Below are 24,730 nucleotides of genomic sequence, written 5' to 3' on the forward strand. Positions count from 1 at the left end.
AAACGAAAAAAAAAAGAAGAAAAAACTACTTAGTCTGTTTCAGCCTCCACGTTCCAGCAGAAAAACCCACCTGCTGCTTCACGTTTTCAGCCTCCACGTCCAAGCTTCCTCTTCAAAAGAATCTCCCCCGGCTCTTCCTCTGCCTAAAACCCCTAAAACCGATCCCTCTCCCATCCCAAAACCTCCTCCTTTATAGACGTCTTTAGGTGCACTCCTCCCGCTGCTGGAGTTCGTCCCCACGGCTTCTGTTCTACGCAGTTTAATAACTCCAAAACACCTTGCGTTTGATGATTTTTGGGATGGCTGTACAGGCTTGGCTTCGAACTTTCCTCATGGCTGGGGTCTCGGCTAGCGTGGGCTCCACATGAATGGTTCAGATCATTCATCCGATCAAGGATGATGGGCCACAGCTGTCCGAAATTTTCGGATTCCTCCGGACTGCGTAAACAGGACGCGTAACGCACCTGCGCTGTTCGGATGGTGGGGCCCCTGATCGTCGTTATTTGAGAAATCCAACTCGTCCATTAGCTTAGTCACGAAAAATAGGTCGGACATGACCATTTTTGGATCAGCTTATTCGTGGCCACGAACGATTTCGTTCCACCGTCCGTCTGCCGTTTGGACGATCAACAACCGGCCTCCGATGTTTCTTGAAATTCTTCCATCTAAGCGAGGATGATAGGGGGCAAGGGCTTCTGATGGACGGTCCGGATCAGTCCATTGCATCACGGTGGTGGCCCACAAGACTCACCCGCAACCTCTGTTTCTTCCACAGGAACGACTTCGAGTTGGAGAGGGAGACATCGGTCAGCGTGCACTGACCGACTTTAAGGAATACAGTGCACGGCTGGTGCACTTGTGTACCGTGCACACGTGATGCACATGCGGTCCTACGGAGATGTTCGTGAGAAATCCGCTCCATCCATCCGTATTGTCAGCTCATTTAACACGTTGAGACCAATTTTCAAGCACATCTGGATAGCAGGCGGGCCCAAAATCAATGGTTTTATGGGCTGATATGTCCGTTGGGCCAATTCCACAGCGATCCAATGGATGAAATTTTACGTGTACGGTTCATTTATGGTCTTCAGGCCACGTATGGAGTTTCGAACTGATTGGATGGTGGGAACCCTATGATCTTGCATTCTGGACACTTTTCAGGCCGCTTGAGCTTCAATTCCTCGATTTTCTTGGATCCCTGGCGTGCAAATCTGTCGATCTTGGTCTCCTAGGGTCCGTCGCTTGCCTTGGTGACTTCAGACTGTTAAATCCATGCTTTTAGTACCCTTTTCCAGTCCAAGCTCGTGAATACCCCCTGCATCACAAATATGATTACATTAGGCCGTTAAACAATACTATGTTTGTAAATCCTAGCAATAACTGGGGTCTGATATGCAATATTCGACCCTCAACACCTGGCTGCCAAGTTCTTTTGTAGAGCTTTCACATCAACCTAGAACCCAGAAGAAGCTATTACACATGTCCGTTCTACCGTCAACCCCAACCAGATCCTCGTCAACAAGCAAGTGGGCTTGGTCCGCTTTAAGTTCGACTCAGACTATAGGATCGACTCGGACGAGAGGTAATCTACAACTGCGCGCAGAGACCGATTCCAGTAATGCACGATAGCATTAACCATCACACCACGATCATAGAGTAACTAACGACATCAGCGCACGCACAATTACGGCTTAATGGCAGAGATTGTGCCGAGAATGATGGACACGTTCACTCCAATCAATTAGTATAAATGAGGGACTTATTTACAGGAACAGGTACGCAAAATCTCTCACCCGAAACCCACCTACACTACTTAGACCCAGATTCCTAGCCTGACTTTGACATCAGAGGGCCCCTACTTTAGCCAGGATCCCCTTTGTTTTCCTCTCATGCAGACTTACAAGGCTCAGCACATCGGCTCATATGTCGGTGAGGGTGAGTCATATTTCTGCATCAACAATGATAAAATATAATTATTCTTAATGTCACACGAAATCTCTAAAGGCCATAAATTATATTCTTAATGTCACATGGAATCTCAAGGCCACAACTATAACAACGTTAATTAAATGAACAAAAACATTTCTCTCTCCTTATACAAACTAAACCTTCTTTTAGGTGTATATATAACAAAATATAATTATTTAAATGCCCTATAGTCAACTCCGAAACGGATTGGTTACTCCCCTGCCACTGGCCAATGGCGGGTAGTTGGTGCTCGGTGGGCCCCACCATGATGTATGTGTTTCATCCAAGCTGTCCATCTATTTTTCTATATCATTCTATGATATGAGACCAAAAATTAGGTATATCGAAATCTCAAGTGGACCACATTACAGGAAACATTATTGAATGAACGTTGACGATTAAAAACATTTTGGGGGCCATAAATGTTTTGGATCAAGCTGATCTTTATTTTTTTCCCTTCATCCAGATTGGATGTCAAATAAACAGTAGAGTGGGCCTTAGGAGGATTTTAATGGTGGATATCCAATCACTATTGTTTTCCTGCGGTGTGGTTCACCTGAGATTTACATCCCTCTCTTTTTTGGGTTAGAGCCCTAAAATGATCGGTAAAATGGATGAACAGAATGGATGAAACACATACATCATGGCGGAGCCCACAGAGCACCGACCATCAGCCACGGGGCTGGTGGCAGGGGGAGTGGCCAATCCGATTCCAGTCTACTGGGGTAGACCTTCTTGGCCCGGCCTAAAATGACTGGAGCCCAAGCCTAGCCTAAAAATTGCTCGGCCATACATGTTAGGCCCGAGCCCAGCCTATGGGCCAAGCTAAAAGGTCCAAGCCTGGTCGGCCAGCCGGCGGTCCACTGCCAGACGGAACTCTACACGTGAGAACAATATAAGTGGATTAAGTGCGCCCGGCGGCACCCGACACAGTGAAGCCCTCACTGTTGGGCCTACCTTGATACATATTCTGTATATCCATGCGGTCCATCCGTTTTTAAAGCTCATTTTAGAAAACAATTTAAATATCAGGTGGATCATACCACAGGAAACAATGGTGATTGACCATTAGAAAGCATACTGTGGACCAACAAAGTTTTAGAACAAGCTGATATTTTCTTTTGCCCTTTATCCAGGTCTTTGTTACCTAATAAACAGGTTGGATGGAAAATATACGTTGCAGTGGGCTTTAGGATGCTTTTAATGGTTAGTGTTCAATCACCTCTATTTCCAATGGTGTGGTCCACTGACATTTATAACTACTTTAATTTTGTGCTTATGCCATAAAATTATATGGAAAAACGGATGGACATCATGGATATATAAAATATACATTTCTGTGGGCCCCATGGTCAGGGCCCCACCGTGATGGGTCAGGCCGGGGCCGCCCCTAATCTGCTCCCCGCGAGCACTTCCTCTTTTGTCGTTTCCGCGTCCTTAGATCCTTCCTTCCGATTCCAAAATTCCTTTCGAGTAATGCTTAAGCCCGGCCAGTACGCATTTCCGACACGCGGGCCTCAGACGTGTCATATATGACACTTGCTAAAGATCCAAGCCTCCCATCATACAAGCTCACTATGTAGTCCCATTATTAAGAAAATCTTGCCCAGATCGTTACATCGTGGGCAAAAAGAAAGAGATTGCTTAACCAACGGTTCAAATTCAATTTTCATATGCAAACATGCACCTGTCAGATAGCTGTCGTTTTTCGGGCGCGGATTGGGTACCATCCCGCCTGTTCGGCGCTCGGGACAGGCGGAGGCTCCGAGAGCCAGAGGGGTCACCGTGATGTATGGCTTTTATCCGCACCGTCCATCCATTTTTCCACGTCATTTTAGAAAATATTGACAAAAATAAGGAAGCTCCAAGGCTTAAGTGGACCACACCATATGAAGAAGCAGTGCTAAGGATGCCCACCATTGAAACCTTCATAGGGTACACCGTATTGTTTATTTTCCATCCAACCTATTGTTACGGTCAAATACACCTATACTAAGAAAAATATATATATATCATCTTGATCCAAAACTTCTGTGTACCTTGAAAAGATTTCAATGGTAGAAATTTAACTCCCACTGTGTGTTCCAATGTAGAATTGTATATGCTTATTTTGGGTACATTATTCTAAAATTATATATAAAATAAAAAGGAATGGACAGTAGGTAAAGTCCATACATCACGGTGACCTCTCAGTGGCCCTCTCCAATCAGCCGGGGCAGTACCTGATCCGCGCCCGCTTCCATGCTTTCCCATGAACGGTCGCATCATAGTGATAAATCTCGCTCTAGCCAATTTCTCATACCAGAAATTTCTCAAGAAATTATCAAATTTTAAAGTTTTCTTAAGGTATTATCGCTAAAATCTAGCGAAAAATAGAAATAAAGTATTTATTCTAAATTAACAAATAAATTAAAATTTTAATACAGATTTATATAACAAAATCCTTTTGGTTTTGTTTTTTTTCCCGAGAATGTCGATAAAATTGTGATCTTTTAAAACTATCAGATTTGTAAATATCATGATATTATCGTTTACTGTATTATCACGATATTTTTTTAAATCTCGGAAATATTTGTTAAGATTGCATTCTGCACCGTGTTTTGTGGGCCCACCATGATCTATGTATTTTATCTATACACTTTTTCCAGCTGATTTTTAGGACATAACCTAAGATCAAGGTAAATTCGAATCTCAAGCAGACCATCAAAGTAAACACGTGATTGAACGCTTACCATTAAAAGTTTCTTTGGGACTACGAAAGTTTTAGATCAAGCTGATATTTGTATTATCTTTTCGTTAAGGCATATCTGAATTAATACAAGGTTGGATTGAAAATAAACAATACAGTGGGCCTTGGTAAGTTTTTGTGGTGGGCAATCAATCGTTGCTTTCACGAGGTGGTCCACCTGATATTTGAATCTGCCTCATTTTATTTTTTTTAATTTTTTTCTTAAAATAATCATTCAAATTGGATGTACAGTGGAGATAAAACAAATACATCATCGTGGAGCCTACAGAGCACCAATAGGGGGAGCAGATTAGGTGAAAGCCACTCACCTAGGACGGTGCTTCCTTTACCACGGAGCCCACCTTGATTTATGTATTCTTAATCCATGCCGTTCATCAGTTTTTTCATATCATTTTAGATACTTATGTCAAAAATGAAGTAGATTCAATTATCAGGTGGACCATATCATAGGATACAGTAGTGATTGACCATTAATAGGCCACAAGTTTTAGATCAAACTGACATTTGTTTTTTCCTTCATTCAGCGTTACGTGACTTTATCAGCGGATTGGATGGGAAATAAGCACCATAGAAACATTAAGATACTCCCTGAGTTTTTAATGGTAGAACGTTCAATCATCCCTGTTTCCTATTGTATGGTCCATCTGATAATTGGATCTGCTTTATTTTTGAGATAATGCTTTTAAAATGATCGAAAAAAACGTATGAATGGAACAGATACAGGATACATACATCAAGTGGGCCCCACGGTAAGGGCTGCACCATCCACCCAATCCGCTCCCCCAGGAGCTACGGCGCTACTAGCAACGTCGGTACGCCGTCCGTTGAAACGTGTGGACATATATGTGAGACGGAAACGGATTGGCTACTCCCCCTGACACCAGCCAATGGCTGGTGGTCGGTGCTTTGTGGGGCCCATCATGATGTACGTGTTTCATCCATGCCGTTCATCTATTTTTACAGATCATTTTACGCTATGAGACAAAAAAAGAGATATATAAAATTCTTAAGTGGACCACATTAAAGGAAACAGTGTTGAATGAGCGTCGACAATTAAAAAATATTCTGGGGCCATAAAAGTTTTGGATCAAGCTGATTTTTGTTTTTTCCCTTCATCTGGGCCTGTATGACCTAATCAACAGATTGGATGTCAAATAAACAGTACATTAGGCGTTAGAAGGATTTTAATGGTGGATATCCAATCTCTATTTTTTTTCATGTGGTGTGGTCCGCCTGAGATTTATATACCTCTCATTTTTTGGATCAAGCCATAAAATGATATGTAAAAATGGATTAACGGAATGGATGAAACAAATACATCATTAGGGACCCCACAGAGCACCGACCACCAGCCACGGGGCTGGTGTCAGGGGGAGTAGCCAATCCGTTCCCATGTGAGACGACTGCCGAAAAAGTGCAGTCGCGCAAGTCGACAGAGAGGATCCGGCGTGGCATACGAATGGAAGGTATATCTCCTTCCCTCACCGCCATTTTTCAGAGAGAGAGAGAGGAGAAATGAATTCGATATCATCTGCTTTCTTCTCTCAGATTCTTCCATCTCTTTCTTCTCCTTCAAATCCCTCCGACAAAACCCTCTCTCTCTTCTCCAGAGATGGACACCGAATCCTACGGCTGTCGTTAACCGGACGAAATCACAGGCACCGTCCGATCTGCTCTTCTTCTTCTTCTTCCTCTTCCTCTTCTTCTTCTGGAGAAAATTCCTTCAATTCGAATTCCGCATTTGAGAACGGGTCGAGGTTCGTATTCTTGATTTTTATTTTTATTTTTTATTTTTTTTTAAATGGCAGGGTTATGTTCTGCAGTGTGATAAATATCGCCTAGATTTTGAAATATCTTATTATTCTCTCGATAATATCGCGATATTTCAAAATATGGGCTTCAATTTTCGCATTTTGTCGCGGAAATATCCCGATATTTACGGAAATTTGGTTAATTTTAACTGGTTCGTTATTATATATATATATATATATATATATATATATTAAAACCGTTTATTAGTTTATAATAGTTATTTTCCAGTTTTTATTTTTTTGGAAGATTTTCCCGAAAATATCACGAGAAAACACTCAAAATTTGACAATCTCCCGAGAAATCTCCGAGAACGAGATTTATCATTTCGTAACTGTTTCTGTACTCCGGCGGATTACCTGAAATTGTGGTCCTCTGGCCCGTTTCAATGATCGGAACTGTTCATCATGCCCGAGCCACCGTGGATAGGCTGTGGTGAGAAATCACTGGTCGTATGTTTTTGGCCGTCCATCAGGTGGATTTTTTTTTGTGTCCGGATGGTCCAGTCAGTAGGATTTTCATGGCAGTGACCAACTCCCGTGGATCACATGGTTGAATGGTTTTGGTCATGCATGCTGCAGTTTGGGGTAGTTAGACCTTGCTCCTTCCCGGGATTGACATGGAATTGAGATTTTGATGGTTTTTGGTTTGGAGTTGATGTAATTTCAGTGTAGTTTCTGCTAATTTTCAGGATTTTCTGCTTCTTTTTGTGTCGACGGATTAGAATTTCTACAGTTTCGAATGATGTTGAAGTGAATTTTGGAGAATCAGAATGAATTTGGTTAGGACGTGTGCTAGTTAGGAAAGTAATTACCTACAACCCATTGCATCTTACTTTCAGATGCAACCTTGGACATAAGGTGGACCCCGTAGAGATCGCTTTACGGGTGCAATCAGGTCAGTCCATTTATCTGGTAGTACAGTTATGCATGTTTAATCAGAACATTGGCGGGTCTGAACCATCCGTTGTTTTCATACAGTAGGGAATACTTGCTAAGTGGCCCGCTTGATTTTCATGGCAGGTGATCTTCGTAGTTGTATGCATGGTTCAGATATTCTAGACACATTACATGTGGACACATAAGCTGAAGTCACATGCAGTGGGTTGCAGTGCTTCTTAATGAGTCTGAAACCTGTCCAACCCTGAAATTTAGCTTCATCTCACCATATCTTCACCTTATTGGCTTTAGCCATCAGTTTTCAAACTTGAAAGGCCTTGGACCCCAGGAAAGGTCATCAGCGATAGAGTGACAAAAGAAGATCTTATTGAAAGAAACAAAAGCAGTGATAGAGTGACAAAAGAAGCAAAGAAAAGAAAAGGAAATAGAAACAGGGGCGCCGAGGGGCAACACAATTACGTCCTAACACACAGATTACATCCCTTAGATTTGGCACACCAGAAGCCTATTTGATCACTAGCTACCTATCCCAAGGGAAATTCCCTCAGTCGACCTCTTCTCATTTCTAAAACACCTCGTGTTTCTATCCTCCCAAACAGCACCCCAGGCTCCAAACAAGGCCATTCTTTAGAATCATACATTGACAAGTGAACAGGAGGCTCTAGTCCCACTCCTTGCACCTCCGAAAGATTAGCCTACAAAAGTTTTCCAAGAATTCCTTAATTAAGATACCAGAATTAATGTCATTTCAGAATTAGGCTTTTTCTTTCCCTAATTAATAGACTAGAATTAATGTCGATTGAGAATTAGACTTTTTCTAATTTCATCAGATAAAATTTTCGAAAACAATTTTAAGCTTCTAAAATTGGGGTAGCTTACAAAGGCTTTTGTAATTATCAAATGTTCGTTAAGTGATTTTGTGAACTGTTGTACATTGGAATATTTAATGTTTCCAGAAATTATGGGACTGGATATGTTGCTGTTTGTTTCCTTATGCATTTAAGGCATGGCAGAAGACCAGAAGCAGGATATGGTTTTCCTGCCTTTTCCCCGAATCATCATTTTCAGGTACCACCTGAAACATGATGGATATTAATTCGAATGGAAAAGCACCCTGCCATTACTTTCCAAGGAATGCCCAAACATACCCTTTAGGGCCTGTTTGGAACCTGGGATTAGATGGCATTAGGTGGTATGGAATTGCATATGGTCCAATGCAAATTATGTCCGGTGTTTGGAAAAGATGGGAGGGATTTGATTAATCCAGGTATCATATCATCCAACCCTGGCATGGGATACAGAGGGATTTTTGGTAAATTTCGAAATCCACTATATATGTGGGGCCCACGTTGATGCATGTGTTTTATCCACTCCATCCATCCATATGTGCTCTTTACATGTGACAATCAAGTTACATATGCATATAGGTGGCCGATATCAGTTGTGAAATCTGGTCCGTTGATTATACTTCTATGGTCCACCAAACATAAGTTTCACTTAATACAGTGTTTTTCCCAATGGAAGAATTTAATCCCAAACATAGGATTGGATGGTCAAAATACCGTGGTATTTTCAGACATATAATCATTGTGCGATAATTGATTAAATTCCACCTAATATAATTCAATACCATTTAATCCCATGTTCCAAACAGGCCCTTGAGTATCCTCAGGTCCTTTTTTGGCTGACTGGAGGGCATCTTGTCATCTAGATCGTTGATAACATGTCCTCTACCATGGACAAACCATGGCCAAAATGTCTTCCAAACGGAACAATCCTAACTCTTTTGTTTAGACCTGCAAGATGGTTAAGAAAGTATATGCTCCATATTCAACTTAAAAGGGAAAAGATTGAATGGCTTGGATCTTCCAGTCTGTGAGGTTTCGGACCATGGTCCGTAATGTCAATGGTCTGGATCACTTAACTATTGGCCCCACTCATACAAACTGAAAACCTGAAGATACCATGAATATCTTTTCTTTATTGATCAGGAGAACTTCATTAGGAAGAGAACCTGTGGGCAAGCTATAACCACCACATTGAAGACATTATAACATTACAGAATAACACTTGACAAGTCCTTGAAGAAATCCTTACTACTACCATCAAAGAAATCCTTCAAGACCAGTCTCTAAAAGCTAATAAGAATACAAGATGCATAACTCTATCAATAACATGAGGGCTTGGGATGAGGACATTCAAGCATCATACCGGAGGACAAGGAATGAGCCAGTCTCCTTATGGTTAGACTGCCATTACATGGGGCCTACTTGGCCCGATTCACTTTCCTAGCCACGTTGAAGATCCCACGTGCATGTCTATGCATCTTTGAAGACCCTACACTGGGAAGATGCACGTGGGCTGCATATAAGAGCTTGATGGACACATCGGACCGTTGGATTAAGTGAACACGATGATCGGACCATTGGATCATCGTCATTGGACATCTTGATCGTGGAAAGAATGGGCCATGAAATAGTTTAGTTGTTTAAATTGTTTACATGCTTTGTTATTTTTGGTATACCTTATATTTGTGTTGAGATTAGGGAGTTAGGAATAACTTTTAATTTATTAAGCGTTTTTTATTTCGAGAATCTTATCTGAGGGTATCTTTTTGTAAAAGGTCTTTTCTAAGACTATAAAAGAGAAAAATGAGTGTGTGAAGCCCTAATGCCATTATTTTGAAGAAGAAAAAAACTGTGTTTTCTCTTCTTCATGTGATTTGGAGCTTGGGTGTGGTGTAATTTCATTCTCTATTCAACGGAGATGCGAGGCTTCCATCTATCATCTTCCTTTTTATCCAAAAGAGGTATTTTTCCAAAAACTTCATTTCTTTTTTTCACTTCCTATCCAAGACCATCCAAATCATCTTTTTCTTCAACTTTTCATCATCCAACTTCAAACCCAAACGAAATCAACTTTTAAGGACCCCAAAACCCTAGCCAACGATCCACACGTGCTAGGCCCTAGGCTGACCATATAGACAACTGCTCAATCCTTTGATTTGCCCTTGCTTCTCCCATCAAAAACCCTTGATTCTCCATACATAACCCTACCCTAAACCCTAGATCCCCAATTTCCTATTTTCCTCAATTTTTAAAGACCCTAATTCCAAAATCCCCAATTCCTATGAGCCCTAATTTTTTAAATTTTAAAATTTTCCCTTTCCTGACCCTAATCATAAAACCTACAAATCTATCTCTTGAGTGTGGAACGTGCCTATGCTAAATTGGAAGTTTTATCCTTCCACCACGCGTAGTTTTAATTGATTTATATAATTTCTTAGCATGCGGCTATGTAATTTAGGTTGAGTCAGATTTTATTTTTTATTGTTTACTCTTAATTACTTGGTGTGTTAGCATCTTTTGTTAATTGAATTACTTCATGGACTCTTTCATAATCTCAACGTTGCATGCTAGTATTAAATTATGTGTCCTGCATCAGCTTCACTCGCTTTTATTGTAAAAGGTTCTATTCTTCCTTTCTTTCTAGATGGTCTAAAGAATAGCTTTAAAACAAATTTCTGTAACTTCCCCTTTCAACCTTTGGGACCCTCCCTCTCCAAGCTTCCAGTAGTTGAGCCGTAGAGCCTAGCATTCACCATGCTAAGCCAAATTGACCAGGACAACCATTCCCACACTCCGAACCCAAAGGAGCCATGATTGAAAAGGTGATTGACACTTTCGGTACTCACATACAAGCAAAAACCTTTTACCAGTGCCATATTCCTTCTCTAGAGATGATCGATTGAAAGAATTTTGTCACAACCAACTAGCCAACCAAATGCAATATCTCTATGAGAACCTTCATCTTTCAAATTCCAGACTTGGGAGTGCTCATTCCCCCTAAAGCCATGAGCCTCTAATGAAGGGAGTTTACCGAGAACTTTCGAGATGGGTCAAACAAAGCAATGGGAAAGAAATTAGAAGCAAACTACAACTCAAACTCTTAGAATCCGCGACTTACTATAAATAGTAAACTTACTATTTATAGACGGTCGTGATGTCTACTAGTGCGCAAGGTTTTCGGCCAAAAATAGTAAGTGTCCTATTTGGCTTCACCAAACCGTTCTCCTAATTATTCTAAGCTCTTTTCACGTTGGGCGCAACTCCTAAAGCCCGACGGATGAAGAGTTATAATCAAACTAAAACTTACTATTTATAGTAAAAACGAAATTAAAACAGGGAAACAACCATCAATCCAGGGGTTTTTCGCAATTCCGGGCTGCGCAACCCGGCGTAGCTGGGTTGGTTGGCTTCAGTAGCTCGTTCTACCCCAAAATCATATATTTTACGTCAGATAACTCATTCCGGATTGCAAGATACGCCCGATTTAAGGTTCGATGGTCTGGATCACTTCTGTCGTCGACCGGGCCTTTTCTGATCCATCTTGGCCATGTAATTGTCTGCGACCCGCTCTACATCAAACATTCAGTCTTCTATCCTCACTAAGGAGGTCAACGACCACATCATTAAGCATTCCCATAAGGCTTAGAAGCTTTTCCTTATCCTCACTTAAATCACACTTGATGACCGGATACCAAATGACATGATGTCCTAATCTCTCAAAATGGTGACTAATTCTAACATGTGGGTAATGCCAAGTTGTAGAGCCTCAAAAATGATATGCATGAAGGATCATCGTGCTACCACTTATCTTCCCCAAGCCTAATCGATGAACCATTTTGAACATCATACGCAACCACTTTAGAGACTATGCTTTTCGTAGTCATTATTGCTTTCTCCCACATCCTGACAACCTGAGGATACCCCATCCATCTTCCTGAATGCCATACTCATCATAAATATCTTTGGATTGGAGATCATATGATTCCTCATCATTTGGTATGGAGATCATTAGAGAATGATCTATGGCATAGATTAGTCAATGCTGAGATATTTCCTGTATTTTATGTTGACACAACATTGTAGTTTTAGATTCTTAAGAAAATGGAATAGTGCTTCTCCTTTGCAGGTTTTTTTTTTTTTTTGTCGTATTGTAACTCGGCTTCATGGTCTTTCTCTTATTCATTTTCTGGGTTGGCAGCTTTTGCATTATAGAAGGACCAGAGACTGTTGATGATTTTGTCCAGATGCAGCTGCAAGAGATTCAAGACAACATAAGAAGTCGGCGAAACAAAATTTTCCTCCTCATGGAAGAGGTGGAGTTTCTAGAAGCTTCTTAGTAATCTATTATTAATGAATGTTGTTGTCTACTATCTTCATGATGCGTTGAAGGGGAAGTTCTGAGCTTAGATTTATGCATATGTGCAATTGGTTTACATGCAGTACTATTAAATAACTCAGGTGTGTTATTGTAAACAATTTTATGTAGGTTAGGAGATTAAGGGTGCAACAACGCATAAAGAGTGCTGAGTTCATTGATGAAACTGGCGAGGAAAACGAGATGCCCGAAATTCCATCATCTATTCCCTTTCTCCCTCATGTGGTGAATGTCTTGGTCTTTTACGTGTTTAATATTACTTTTGTGCACCGTGCCATCTTATGCACAAAAATCTAAATCTTAATGCACTTGATTGATTAACTTTTGTATCAATATTGTGCTTTTCTTCTTGATGTAGACACCGAAGACATTGAAACAGCTCTATCTAACATGCTTTTCGTTAATATCTGGGGTGATCATCTTTGGAGGCCTTCTTGCACCTATTGTAAGTAGAAGCTTTCTCTGTTTTTTCTATATCTTGACATTTGAATTTGATACCATCTGCCAGCCATGGGAAACCAACTGGAATTCATTCAACCATTCTTACCTACTCTTCAGCATCTCTTCATGGTTTTGTTTCTTTAAAGCCTTGTGGATGTGTTTAATATATTTCTCTTGGGTGTATAACTCTACTATATATAATGGCAATAGCTTTGGACATTTTTAGCTTCACAATTAGTCTTGACAATTGTTAATGCATGAGGATGGATGTGGATATGGGCCATCCCACTGTATGGTGCACCTAGCTTCTTTCTTTTTTTACATTTAGGGGTCATTTTGGCACCATAGATTTGGGGGGGTGGGGGGGTTTGAGGGGATTTCAAATCCCCTAGTATGTTTGGCACCATAAAGTAACTGGGGGTTTCAGATCCAAGGTGAAAGCTTGGATTACATCTAAAATCCTTCCAAGAGTTGCATGTGTAACATGTGTGTCACTAGAGTATTAATCTATTGGGCACATGGCCCACTGATGATATCCCAAAACAATTAGATTATCAATTGCATCACTATAATTACTTTAATACGATGATCTGCGCTGTCCAAACATTGTCCATGTAAATCAACGGTTAAAAATCATTGGTTAGTCACTCAGATGTGATCTTGTGCTTGTGATCTTTCCAAAGCCTAATTGATGAATTGACCTATGCCGTTGTTTTGTGATGATTAGGCAGCATGCCACATTGCAAACAATCCGGTCTACCATTAAAGAACTGTACATATTGAAGTCGACTGTCACTTCAGACATAAGAAGGTCTCCAATGGTGAAATCTCTACACACCATATCTCTAGTATCAGGATCAACTTGCTAATTTGTTCATCAAGACTCTTCCTCACAGTCGATCTATACACATATACTCCATGCTTGGCATCGACATTATCTATGCTCCAACTTGAAGAAGAGTATTAACGCATGAAGATGTAGGTTGTACAACTATATGGCCAACCTAATGGATGTGATGTGGGTTGTCCCACTATACAACCCACCTAGCTTATTTCTCTCTTATATTTATTATTTATATTGGATTAGGATTTATTTGGAAAATGAGCATTATTAGTCAAGATATCTTTTGTACTTTTTGGTTTTTATTATTAATATAAATGGGAATAGTGGGGATGTCCAACCCTAATTCTTCTTCCTCTCCTCCCAACTCTATCTTCTCTCTCTTTTCTTCTGCTCTTCTTGTCTCTTTAATCTATGATTCTACAACTACAATGGTTGAGCAAGGGTAAATTCACCATAAAAATGGAGCTAGTGGCAGGGAGTGGTTTGAGATTTTACCCTACAAAGGGCGGCATATACTGCACCCGCTTCTTTCACTACTTCTAATGCATGTAGCCTAAACTTTTGGACCAGAATCCTCTATGACACCTATTTTACGCAATCGTACAACAATAAAGCTCTATGGGCCCACCATGTTGCTTATGTAAAATCCACTCCATCCATCAGGTATTTTCCTTGATGCTAAGCCCTACAGTAAAAAACAGACTTATCCACAGCTCACGTTGGCCATACCACGACAAACAATGGGGATGTAGGTTTTTGTGTGAGGCCACCATGGTGTTTATTTTCATCAAACCCATTCATCTTAGTTGTGAATCACCAGGATGAAGTGAAGATACTAAGATCATGATGGGGACATCAGAGGACCTACTCGGATGTACCAAAGACGGAGACAACCGCCCACATTAGCGCAGCTTTCTTTATGGATGGGAGACGAGTTCCAGATGGGGCCTGCTAAGCCATTTTAAAGACCCCACATGCATTGGACGTGCATCAGGAAGACCCTACCTTGGGATGATGCGGGTGGGCTGCTTAGGAGATCATTTTAGTCATAGGATTTTTATTTCATGTCAATCCGAATGTTGGATCTTGTTGATCAGGCCATCAGGCCACCAGATCTTTTAGATATGGGCCCCTTAGACTATGATCTTGCTTTCTTTATGATTTTTGTTATTTTTAGAAGTTATTTGATGGTTGAAATTAATAATATATGTTTTAGTTTTCTTCTTTTTGAATGATGGGCCACTTTACTTAAGTGAGTGACATAGTTGTAATTATGCTGAATTTTAATTCCGAATTTTTTAATTATAAAACCACAAGGGAAGTGGAGTTCCAACCCTAGTGGAGATTCGAGAAGAAAAAAAAAAAGAAGAGAGAAGCTCTCGTGTGAAGGAATTTTCCTCATTATTTTATAGGGTTTTTTTAGGGGGAAAAAATAAAAATAAACCCTCCCTTCCAATTAAATTGTGGAAGGGTACAAACTTGTTTGGTGGTGGATTCCCGAAGGTATTTTTCTTCTTCTTCTCTTATCTTCCTCTTTTCCTTCCCATTACAACCTTTTAAACCCTAGCATGTGGCCATGTGATTTAGGTTAAATCAGATTTTATTTCCTATTATTTACTCTTAATTAATTGGTAGGTTAGCATCTATTGTTAATTGAATTACTTTATGGACTCTTTCATAATCTCCACATTGCATGCTAGCATTAAATCATGTGTCCTGCATCAGATCAGCTTAATACAAAACTCTAATGGGCCACAGCGCATGAATTTAGAGGTTTTAGGGTCAATTTTGCATTGTTCCCATTGGTGTATCCAGCTGATATTTTGAAGGTATGGTTAGCATAGGATGTGGCTTCGGTGGATCCCTGATTGTGAGACCCACTGTGATGTATGTGTCTTACATCCACGCTGTCCATCTATTTTTCCATTATATTTTAGGGTATGAGCCAAAGAAATGTAGCAATTCCAAATCTCGGGTGGACCACACCACAGGAAATAGTGGTGATTGACCATTAAAAACTTCTCGGGGGCCACAAGTTTTGGATCAAGTTGATGTTTGTGTGGTCCTATCATCTAGGTCTTTGTGACCTTATCAACAAGTTGGATGGCAAATAAACATTCCTGCGGCCCCCAAGAAGTTTTTAATGGTGGGCATTCCATCAACTGTTTCCTGTGTTGTGGTCCACTTGAGATTTGCATTTGCTGCATTTTTGGGCTCATACCCTAATCTAGCGAAACGAATGGATGACATGGATATAAGAACATCACGTTAGGCCCCGTAATTAGGGACCTCGGTGGATCCACCAAACTCCGTGAGCACAAGGGTTCTTCCCCGATGGAAGGTGTCAATTTGACACATACAACATGGTGGGCCCCACAGAGATTGGTTTTCACACAATGCGATAAACATAGGTGTTATAGACATGCTGCACCTTTCCCTCTGCCTCTTTCCTTCCCCTCCCTTTTCTCTCTCATCCCCTCCTCACTTCACGTGTGTGGCTTGCGCCATACTCCTAGTAATATATAGGATATTAGTCAGTCATTAGGCAATATCTGTTAGCTAGTTACTAAAGTAGATTCTTCCATTTTCGAGTGAGAGGAGCATTGTGTGTCAAAGATTGTTGCATGGGTAACTCATGCAAGGTCTGCTGCAGTGTTGTCAAAATCCTACGATTTATGATTTTACAATTTGAGTCGAATCTTAAGCAAAATCATTTGAATCCCACCTTGAATTCCTTTTTATATGAATCCTGCGATTTTATGATTTGAATCCTATGATTTATGATTCAAATCTCTATTTGCAATTCAAATTATACTTGTTCTCTTCTATTTTAAGCTTCACTTAGCTTTCATTTCATGTTTTTAAATTGGTGGGGACTTTAAGAATAATTTAGAAAAAGTAAATTTTGTAATTTGTTCTTTATAAGAGACTAAATGATACGTATTATCTTCAACATTAAATCATGGAGATTTTTTTATGATTTCTTACTTCTTACTGGTCGAAACACCAAACTAATGTATGACTTATCTAGATTGTTTTTATGGATGCTTATGATCATGTCTACTTATATGTATTGTGGAATGACAGTTAGAAATCAAAATATCTTTTTTCGTTAGTCTACAAAATCAAATGCCACTTTTCTAATGTGATTGTAACAAGAACATAAATTATTAAAGGATCCTTGTACATTTTTTAAGGGAAATTTCTTAAAAGACAAAAAATAAAGGAAAGATAAGAATCCTTTGAGACTATCATGACATGGTATTACTTGGTGCACTTTGGTGGCAAAAGGATGATTGATGAGGTTTTTTTTTTTTTTCTTCCCCTCTAAATCTTACAATTTGTGATTCTATACGATTCAACCCGTATTACGATTTGCGATAAGATAACGATTTTGACAACATTGGTCTGCTGCACTTTCTTCACACATGGTCAACAAAACCCACGGACAATTAGAACAGGGTATATTGCTAAGTTATTCCCAATCTTCCTAGAGCTTCCATCTAGTTGGGCAGCTTAAGTTACATGCAGTGGCATATGCTTCTCTCCCCAAACTAGAGTGTCCTTGTATTTTTATGTTTTTATTGTTGCCTGTCAACCGAAGAATGTCTGTAATAAAAGCTAGACAGGAACTGTTCTATTTTACGGCACAGATTACTGATCTCATCTGGCTTTCAAGCAACAGCTATAACTGACATGCTTGGCATTCAACTTATTTGGAAAGGAAGTTACCAACCTATTTTGAGGCTTTGTATTGTCTCACTTCAACTACTAAAACAAGTCCTTGCAAGTTTCATGGTGCTGAATCTATTTTTTTTCTTTTTTCTTTTTTCTTTTTAAAAAGGCATCATTTTTAGGGGTGGCAATGTCAGGTTCGGTCCCAGTCAAAGTCAGCCCGAGCTGACCCATTTTCTGAACAAGAATTCTGGCCGAACCCGACCACAGCCCATTACCTAGTCACCCAACCTGGCCCACTTAAAATTCATCAAACCCAACCCATTTAATTGTTATTGGATCAGGCTCAACCAACCCGCCCGACTTGGCACCACCACATGTGGGTTTAAGAATGGAATATGGGGCAAAAGGTACACCACACCTGTCCAATTAGTGGATACATACAAATATGCATGCATTCGCCATTGATAAGCTATTATGGGCGGGTTGGGTTGTGTAGGTTTCAACCCAAGGCTGATCCTTTTAAGTAAACTGGCCACATTTTCTAACCCAAACCCGACCCATTACCCATTTAGCTTGGCCCAAACCTGCCTCAAAAGTAGTTCCAGCCAGTTAACCGGTGTGCCGACCTGACCTATTGCCACCCCTAAAATTATTTTGTAGCGACAAGTTGGTTGTTTCAGAGCCGTTTCCCTGAGCAACAGTGCTTTCAGAATCAAAGGGATATGAAATATGAAATCCAATGTATCCATGCAATCAAGAGAGTCATGATTCATGTGAGCTTTTTACACTTCTAATGTGGATATTGTTATCAAATAACTTAGAGATCTGTATCATGATTGATCAGTTGCGATGATTTTTTTAGTCTTTCTGACTTGTGATAGTGACACAAATCACATGAAACATGGTTTATCCTGTTTTGTTTCAGTTGGAGCTGAAATTAGGATTGGGTGGTACCTCATATGAAGATTTCATTCGCAGCTTGCATTTGCCACTGCAATTAAGGTATGTACTGAAAATCTGAAATATAAAAGGCTCCTGTTATAGTAATTTATCTTTCACTTTGAGTTTTTTTTTTTCTCTTTCTTTCTGCCATTAGCTTGTCATGGTACTTCCATGCATTGACCTGTAACTGTTGCATACAGATCTCGTGTTGCAATTCCAGTGCACTGAAATTTTATTGTCTGAACCATGATCCAGTCAGGTCGATCCCATCGTGGCATCATTTTCAGGTGGGGCAGTTGGTGTTGTTTCAGCAATGATGTTGGTCGAAGCCAACAATGTTGAGCAACAAGAAAAGAAAAGATGCAAGTACTGCAATGGAACTGGTATGTTTTAGTTTGTTGGAAGGGCTTCTACTTGCTGACTGATGGAATTTCAAGCACCTCATTGTAGTCAACATCATGATTCATGATGCACTTAAGAGTTGTTAGTTATAGTAATGTTTAGGAACCAGTGTCTACTAAGTACCATATAGTAAATGACATGATACGGGGCCACAATGCCCAATTTGAGAAGGAAAAAAAAAGGGCCTGTAATGATCCAATTAGAAGGGGCTGTCTTTTTTTTCTGTTTTTTGAAAGGTAATGCTACCTTGGATTGAACCCTGGATCACTCACACACACTACACTATCTCTACCAGCTCATCTAGCTTTCAAAATTTTATTTTAGGGCCTCTTTGGATTGGTGGAAACAAAGTGTTCCGTATCCGTTACGATACGGCTGTAAAGGCCGATACGTATAGGTAACAGATGTGACTGTTACGTGATACGAGGGTGAAACGGGGCAATTGGTTTTTCGAGACCGCATCGGCCGTTACAGGGCATAACGACTGTTACCCCCATAACAGTAAAAAAACGACTACTTTTTTTCTATATAAATCCATTTTTTTCACTTTTTTCATTCCAAAAAACTTTCCTACATCATTCTATAACAGATTTCAACCACTTATACCATAGTTTTTAGGATGAAAATAGTAGATTAAAGCAATTTTTGGGTGAATAAAAGCTCTGAGGCCCATTTTTTCAAACAATCGAAAAAAGTGGTATATGTGCATTTTAATTTTTATTTTCTAATTTCTAATTCTAATGCTTGATTGTGATGTGTAAACATTAGAGACACATAATTATGTTCATAAATTCACTAGACAACCCAATACAACACTCACCAAAGAGCGGACTGTTATGCTACCATAAACATGTTCAAAACAAAAAATGAATACAAATTTGGAATATTTGCATTATTCTGGATTTTCTAGATATTTTTCTAGAATTTTTCGGACAATTTTGAACTGTTATAGGGGTGCGTAACAGTTGTTGTTGTACCCCCATATCAGCCATTATGACCGATACCTGCATCAGTAATGGTGGTGACCATTATGGCCACCGTTACTGATACAGAATACCTTGGGTGGAAACCAAGAGGTAGATGAGAAAGGAAAATGTCATATGTAAAGAAAACTTGGATAGGAAATCTATGGAAAAGAATCCTTACCTAACATTCTTGTTTTAGCATACATGATTTCAATGGAAATGTGGAATGGTAAATAGTAAAAAAGTGAGAGTTCGCTCCCAAATAGGGTGGAAATATCCATTTCTTAATTTTTAGAGAGGAGAAGGAAATGGTTGTTTCTGAGGAAATTTGAGGAATGAAAACTGTTTTGCTCACCCCTCTTGGCTTTCCCAAATGAGGTGAACCATCACATCGGAGGAAATCAGTTTTCTTTTGTCCATTTTATCCCATCTTCCACCAATCCAAACAGGCCCTTAATTCATTTTTTAGTTTCTTATTCCTGATTGAAATTTGATGGATTGATATTGCACAAAGGACATAAAATATTTCATTTCTAGTAAAAATTCATTTGACATGCAGTATAACAAGCCGTTCTTTGATTTCAGTCATTAGCAATACTTACCGTTTGATAGTCATATGCTTGTGTGAGGTGCAGGATATTTAGCATGCGCCCGATGTTCAGCAAGCGGGGTGGTTTTGAGCATTGAACCGATTTCAATTTCTGGCAGTTCGGATTCTCCTTTGTGTGCACCTACAACTCAAAGGTGTCTAAACTGCTCGGGCGCTGGAAAGGTATGGAATTTTATCGATAAGCAACTTAATCATGGGAATATTTAAAGGCATGATTGAAGTAATATTTACATGCTTTATTTTCATGAAATGTGTATTAGAAGTTAGAACTGGACAGCATTGCAAAAATGGATGGTAGATCGGGGTCTGATTTGAGCTCTGGACTGTAGTTCACATGGGATTGTAGGTTACATTCTTCTACATCGATTTGTAGGTGCCTACAGACATGAGCACACCTGCATTGCTGACACATGCCACTGGCGGGGGTGTCAATGAGCTGGGCCTGGACCATCAGGTTCAACCGGAGCCCGGGACAAACCAAGTTTTATAGGCTTAGGCCTGGCCTGCTTAAAAAATTTCAAGCTCAAGAACAAGCTCGTTATGCAATTTATACATGCATACCAATGATGTGTAATGCAATATACATTATTGTTATCATTACCTGGCTAAACCTGACCTAATGGACTTGTCACCTTCACCCACACCCAGCCCAATTAGTAATTGGGCTTGACTTTTAGAACTGATGCACCCTGCTCAAAAAGGCTAGAGTCTAGGCCCGCTTGGCCTAACCCTTCACACACTTAGCCATGCTGCATCCTTGGCATTATTTGGTACTCTGACAAATTCATGCTGCTTCTTTGGCATTATTTGGTACCATGGTTATATCCAAACACAATCTTGAAAAAGATTTTTTGCAACCATGGAACTCCAAATGATTCCATGGCTCCAAAAAAGGATAATTTCTTTGAGAATACTTCATTTGTCAGGAAACAACTGGGGCCCACCAGTGCTACATCAGCTGCTCATGATGTTCTGTGGGAGAGAGCCTGCAATATCAGATAAATGGATGATCCAGTCCTGCTGGCTCTATCCCGCTGAACAACAGAAGCGTAGCTGATGTGGCACCGGCAGGACCCAGCTGTCCCCTGTCAAACTAGTCTCCTGAAGTTTACTAATTAGGGGTGGTGGCAAACAGCTGAGCCGGTTACAGTCAACCGAGCATGCCCCAATTGTCAATCAAGTCTAAAAATCAGGCCTGGGCTGTAGTTGATTAAGTCCCATTAATCGTGGGCTTGGGTTGGGCATATCCAACATATTTATTAATCAGACATGAAAATCAAGCCCATTCCCAACTTGCTGGCCCCCTATTACAGTATTACCACCATGAACACATTGCATCAGGACCTGGAAGCCTCAAGCCTGGCCTGGTGCCACCCCTATTATGAATTGAATTCTTGAATTACTTTAATCACCATTTTAATGTTGCATTATAGTGACACTGAATGGTGATACCACTCGTATTTTTGTGTATTTTTGTAAGTTCGATACTTTATTCTCAGACTTGAATAACTGCCTGGCGAGGGCCATATGTGTAAGTTGAACTGTAGACGATATATTTGAAACCTGACCATCAGTTCTGTTCATCTGTGTCCAACCTGATGGGTAGTTTACCAGCCTGATTTGGATGAGGCCATCTACAATGTGCAGTCCACCCGCTAACTTGACATGAAACTCATCTGAGTCAACTTGACCCGGTGAGATTTTGAGCCAAGTTGCTGGGAAACTCAGTACTGGGCCCAACTCAGCTTGGACATAGAGAGACTCCTCAACTCAACTCCATGGCTCTGTTGACTTGACACTAAGCATGACTCGATCCAAGTCACCTCTTAGGTGTAGATTTTATTAAAAATAAATTAGGTTGGGTGTGGGATTCAAATCCCCTACCTTGAAGGAAGCACTCTTAACCAGTGAGATACCTGTCTAGTTGTTTTGAGTTATATTTCATATTTACTTGTACTCAATTTAGTTATTATAAAATTTAAATATCTATAATATTCCTAAGATTTCAATTTACATTAATTAAATATCAAGTTGAGTAGGGTCTGAGTCTTCAAGTCAACCCAACCCAGCTGAACATCGGTGTCAGATCAGTGCTATGTGTGTGGTAGCCAATGAAATGTGCGCTGGACCTAATGAACAATCCACATCAATGAAACTAGGAACACTGGTGTATTTCTCTATTTATAATTATTGTTTTGTTCTACATTTGCCCTTTTTTTATATATATATACTTTTGTATGATTTGTTTTCCAGGTTATGTGCCCCACCTGCCTATGTACCGGAATGGTCATGGCGAGCGAACACGATCCACGGATAAATCCATTCGACTGAAAAGGACCAGTGATCTTTGGTCGAAGTTCGAACATTCTACTGCTTCCTGACCTTTGCCTCAAACAATTTCAACTGCGGATTCAGATTCAAGACCTTACAAGAAATGGAGTACACTAGAGATATTGCAACGTTGAAATGGAGTGATCATAGTGCTTTTTTCCTATCAGACGGTTCCCAATTTTGAAGGAATTCCTGCCAAACTCAATTCAGGATCAGCTAAGCTCTTGATGGGCTCTTCGCTGATGGGGAAATTTAGGCAATGATCGTCTGCACAGCATTTACATGTGTAATGATTTTACACTGTAAAAGTATTTACCTAAGCACCCATTTGCATTTTAACTGTGTTTACCGTATCAATGTTTCAACATGTTTCCTGTTTTGGTATGGTGGAAGCTATTTCAATTCTTTCATCTTTTTCTTTCCCCCCACTCGGTGAGATAGCACACATTATGAACATAAGGGTTCTATTGTATGTGAATGGCCCCACCATAAATGTTACACATACATGGACCCAAAAAATAGACACAAAAAGGTCAAATCCATGTTTATGAAAATGGATGATACGTATTGATTATGCTGGAAAAAAGGTCTGATCATTAATATGGATAGTCCATCGTGTTGGGCTCCACTCTAGATGGCCCATCCATATCAAATCACTTTGATTGAATGATCTTTAATCATTCAATCAATGTTTATGGAAGTGGATGATCCATATTGATAGATACTAGAAAAGATATGGACATGGATGACTGATATGACATAGGAACCACACTCATATTTCCAAGCCCACTAAAATTACTTTGATTTGATGATTCTAACCATCTGATTAGTGAATGGGAAAATGTACAGGGCATAGAGTGTACTAGAAAAGGTCTTTAAGTATTGATATGGATCATCCATCATGTGGGGCCCACTGTTTGTGGTATGCCCCCTTCTAAATCATTTGGTGTTTGGGAATGCACAATTCATATTGAGGATATGAAGGCCTAAGCACTGATGTGGACCATCCATCTGGTGGGGCCACCTAAGTATTAATATGGATCATCCATTCACTTAGATTTGTTTTTACAGGTAAAGCCAGGCTTGAACCTGAGACCTTTTTTTTTTCAAAATAATAATAATAATAATTAATTTTATTTGCTTTTTCACACACGCACACAGACACACTCACGCCGTAGTGGGATTTCACCACCTATAGGTACTCAAACCCTCGACCCGTTGTTGAAACCCTTGAGACTAATGTTGGAGTCAGGCTATCTATAATTGATGTAGGGCTTGAACCAACGTCACTTTGATTAAATGATTGTAACCATTCAATTAGTTGTATCAAAGATGGTCTATTTTGAGTATAGTAGGAAGGCTAAGAATTGATGTAGAAGGGCCCACCTTTTATTGGACGATCATAACCATCTGACTAGTGGTTTAGAAAATGGAAGGCTCATATTATGTTAGAAAGGTCTAAGTATTGATGTGGACCGTCCATCATGGGCCCACCCTTGATTGCCCATCCCTCTTAAATCACTTTAATTGATGAGTCATAGGCACTAGAGTTATGTTGATAAAAAGGGTTTATTTTCTGATTGAACCGTGGATTGGATCACTCAAGGGTGACTACACTCTCTATTGCTCATCTAACAAAGCTGGAGACAGGTTCATTAGATGTAATTGAAAGGGATTACCAAAACATATTCCAGACCATCCATTGAGTGGTCCGCAACTAGAGCTGGGCACGGGACGACTTGCCTGACTCGACTCGTCCAACTCGTTCAATCCGACTCGACCCAAACTGAATGGGTGAGTTGGTCCGAACCTAGTAGGCTTCGCCCAATCCGAACTCAAACCGAGTCTAGTTTGAGTTACCCAATAACT

At 40.0% G+C, this 24,730-nt stretch overlaps 1 protein-coding gene across 3 annotated transcripts; it reads left to right on the plus strand.

Annotated features, from left to right (window-relative positions):
• The first annotated feature begins 6,164 nt into the window (after positions 1-6,164).
• On the plus strand, positions 6,165-23,025 carry LOC131234723 (protein ORANGE-LIKE, chloroplastic). Of its 3 annotated transcripts, none has more exons than XR_009165760.1 (8): positions 6,165-6,474; positions 12,472-12,586; positions 12,760-12,873; positions 13,007-13,093; positions 18,537-18,613; positions 18,809-18,936; positions 20,533-20,692; positions 22,784-22,796. XR_009165760.1 is itself a non-coding variant. In XM_058231660.1 (8 exons), exons 1-8 carry the CDS (start codon positions 6,233-6,235, stop codon positions 22,859-22,861), a joined length of 978 nt encoding a protein of 325 aa, XP_058087643.1. In that variant the 5' UTR covers positions 6,195-6,232; the 3' UTR covers positions 22,862-23,025. The 3 variants fall into 3 exon arrangements, 2 of the variants coding, with proteins under 2 accessions (XP_058087643.1, XP_058087644.1); XM_058231660.1 differs by having other exon boundaries at positions 6,195-6,474; positions 20,556-20,692; positions 22,784-23,025; XM_058231661.1 differs by lacking the exon at positions 6,165-6,474 and adding an exon at positions 7,389-7,423 and having other exon boundaries at positions 20,556-20,692; positions 22,784-23,025.
• Positions 23,026-24,730: the final 1,705 nt, after the last annotated feature.

The sequence above is a fragment of the Magnolia sinica genome, chromosome 19, assembly GCF_029962835.1.
Source record: "Magnolia sinica isolate HGM2019 chromosome 19, MsV1, whole genome shotgun sequence".
NCBI lineage: Eukaryota > Viridiplantae > Streptophyta > Magnoliopsida > Magnoliales > Magnoliaceae > Magnolia > Magnolia sinica.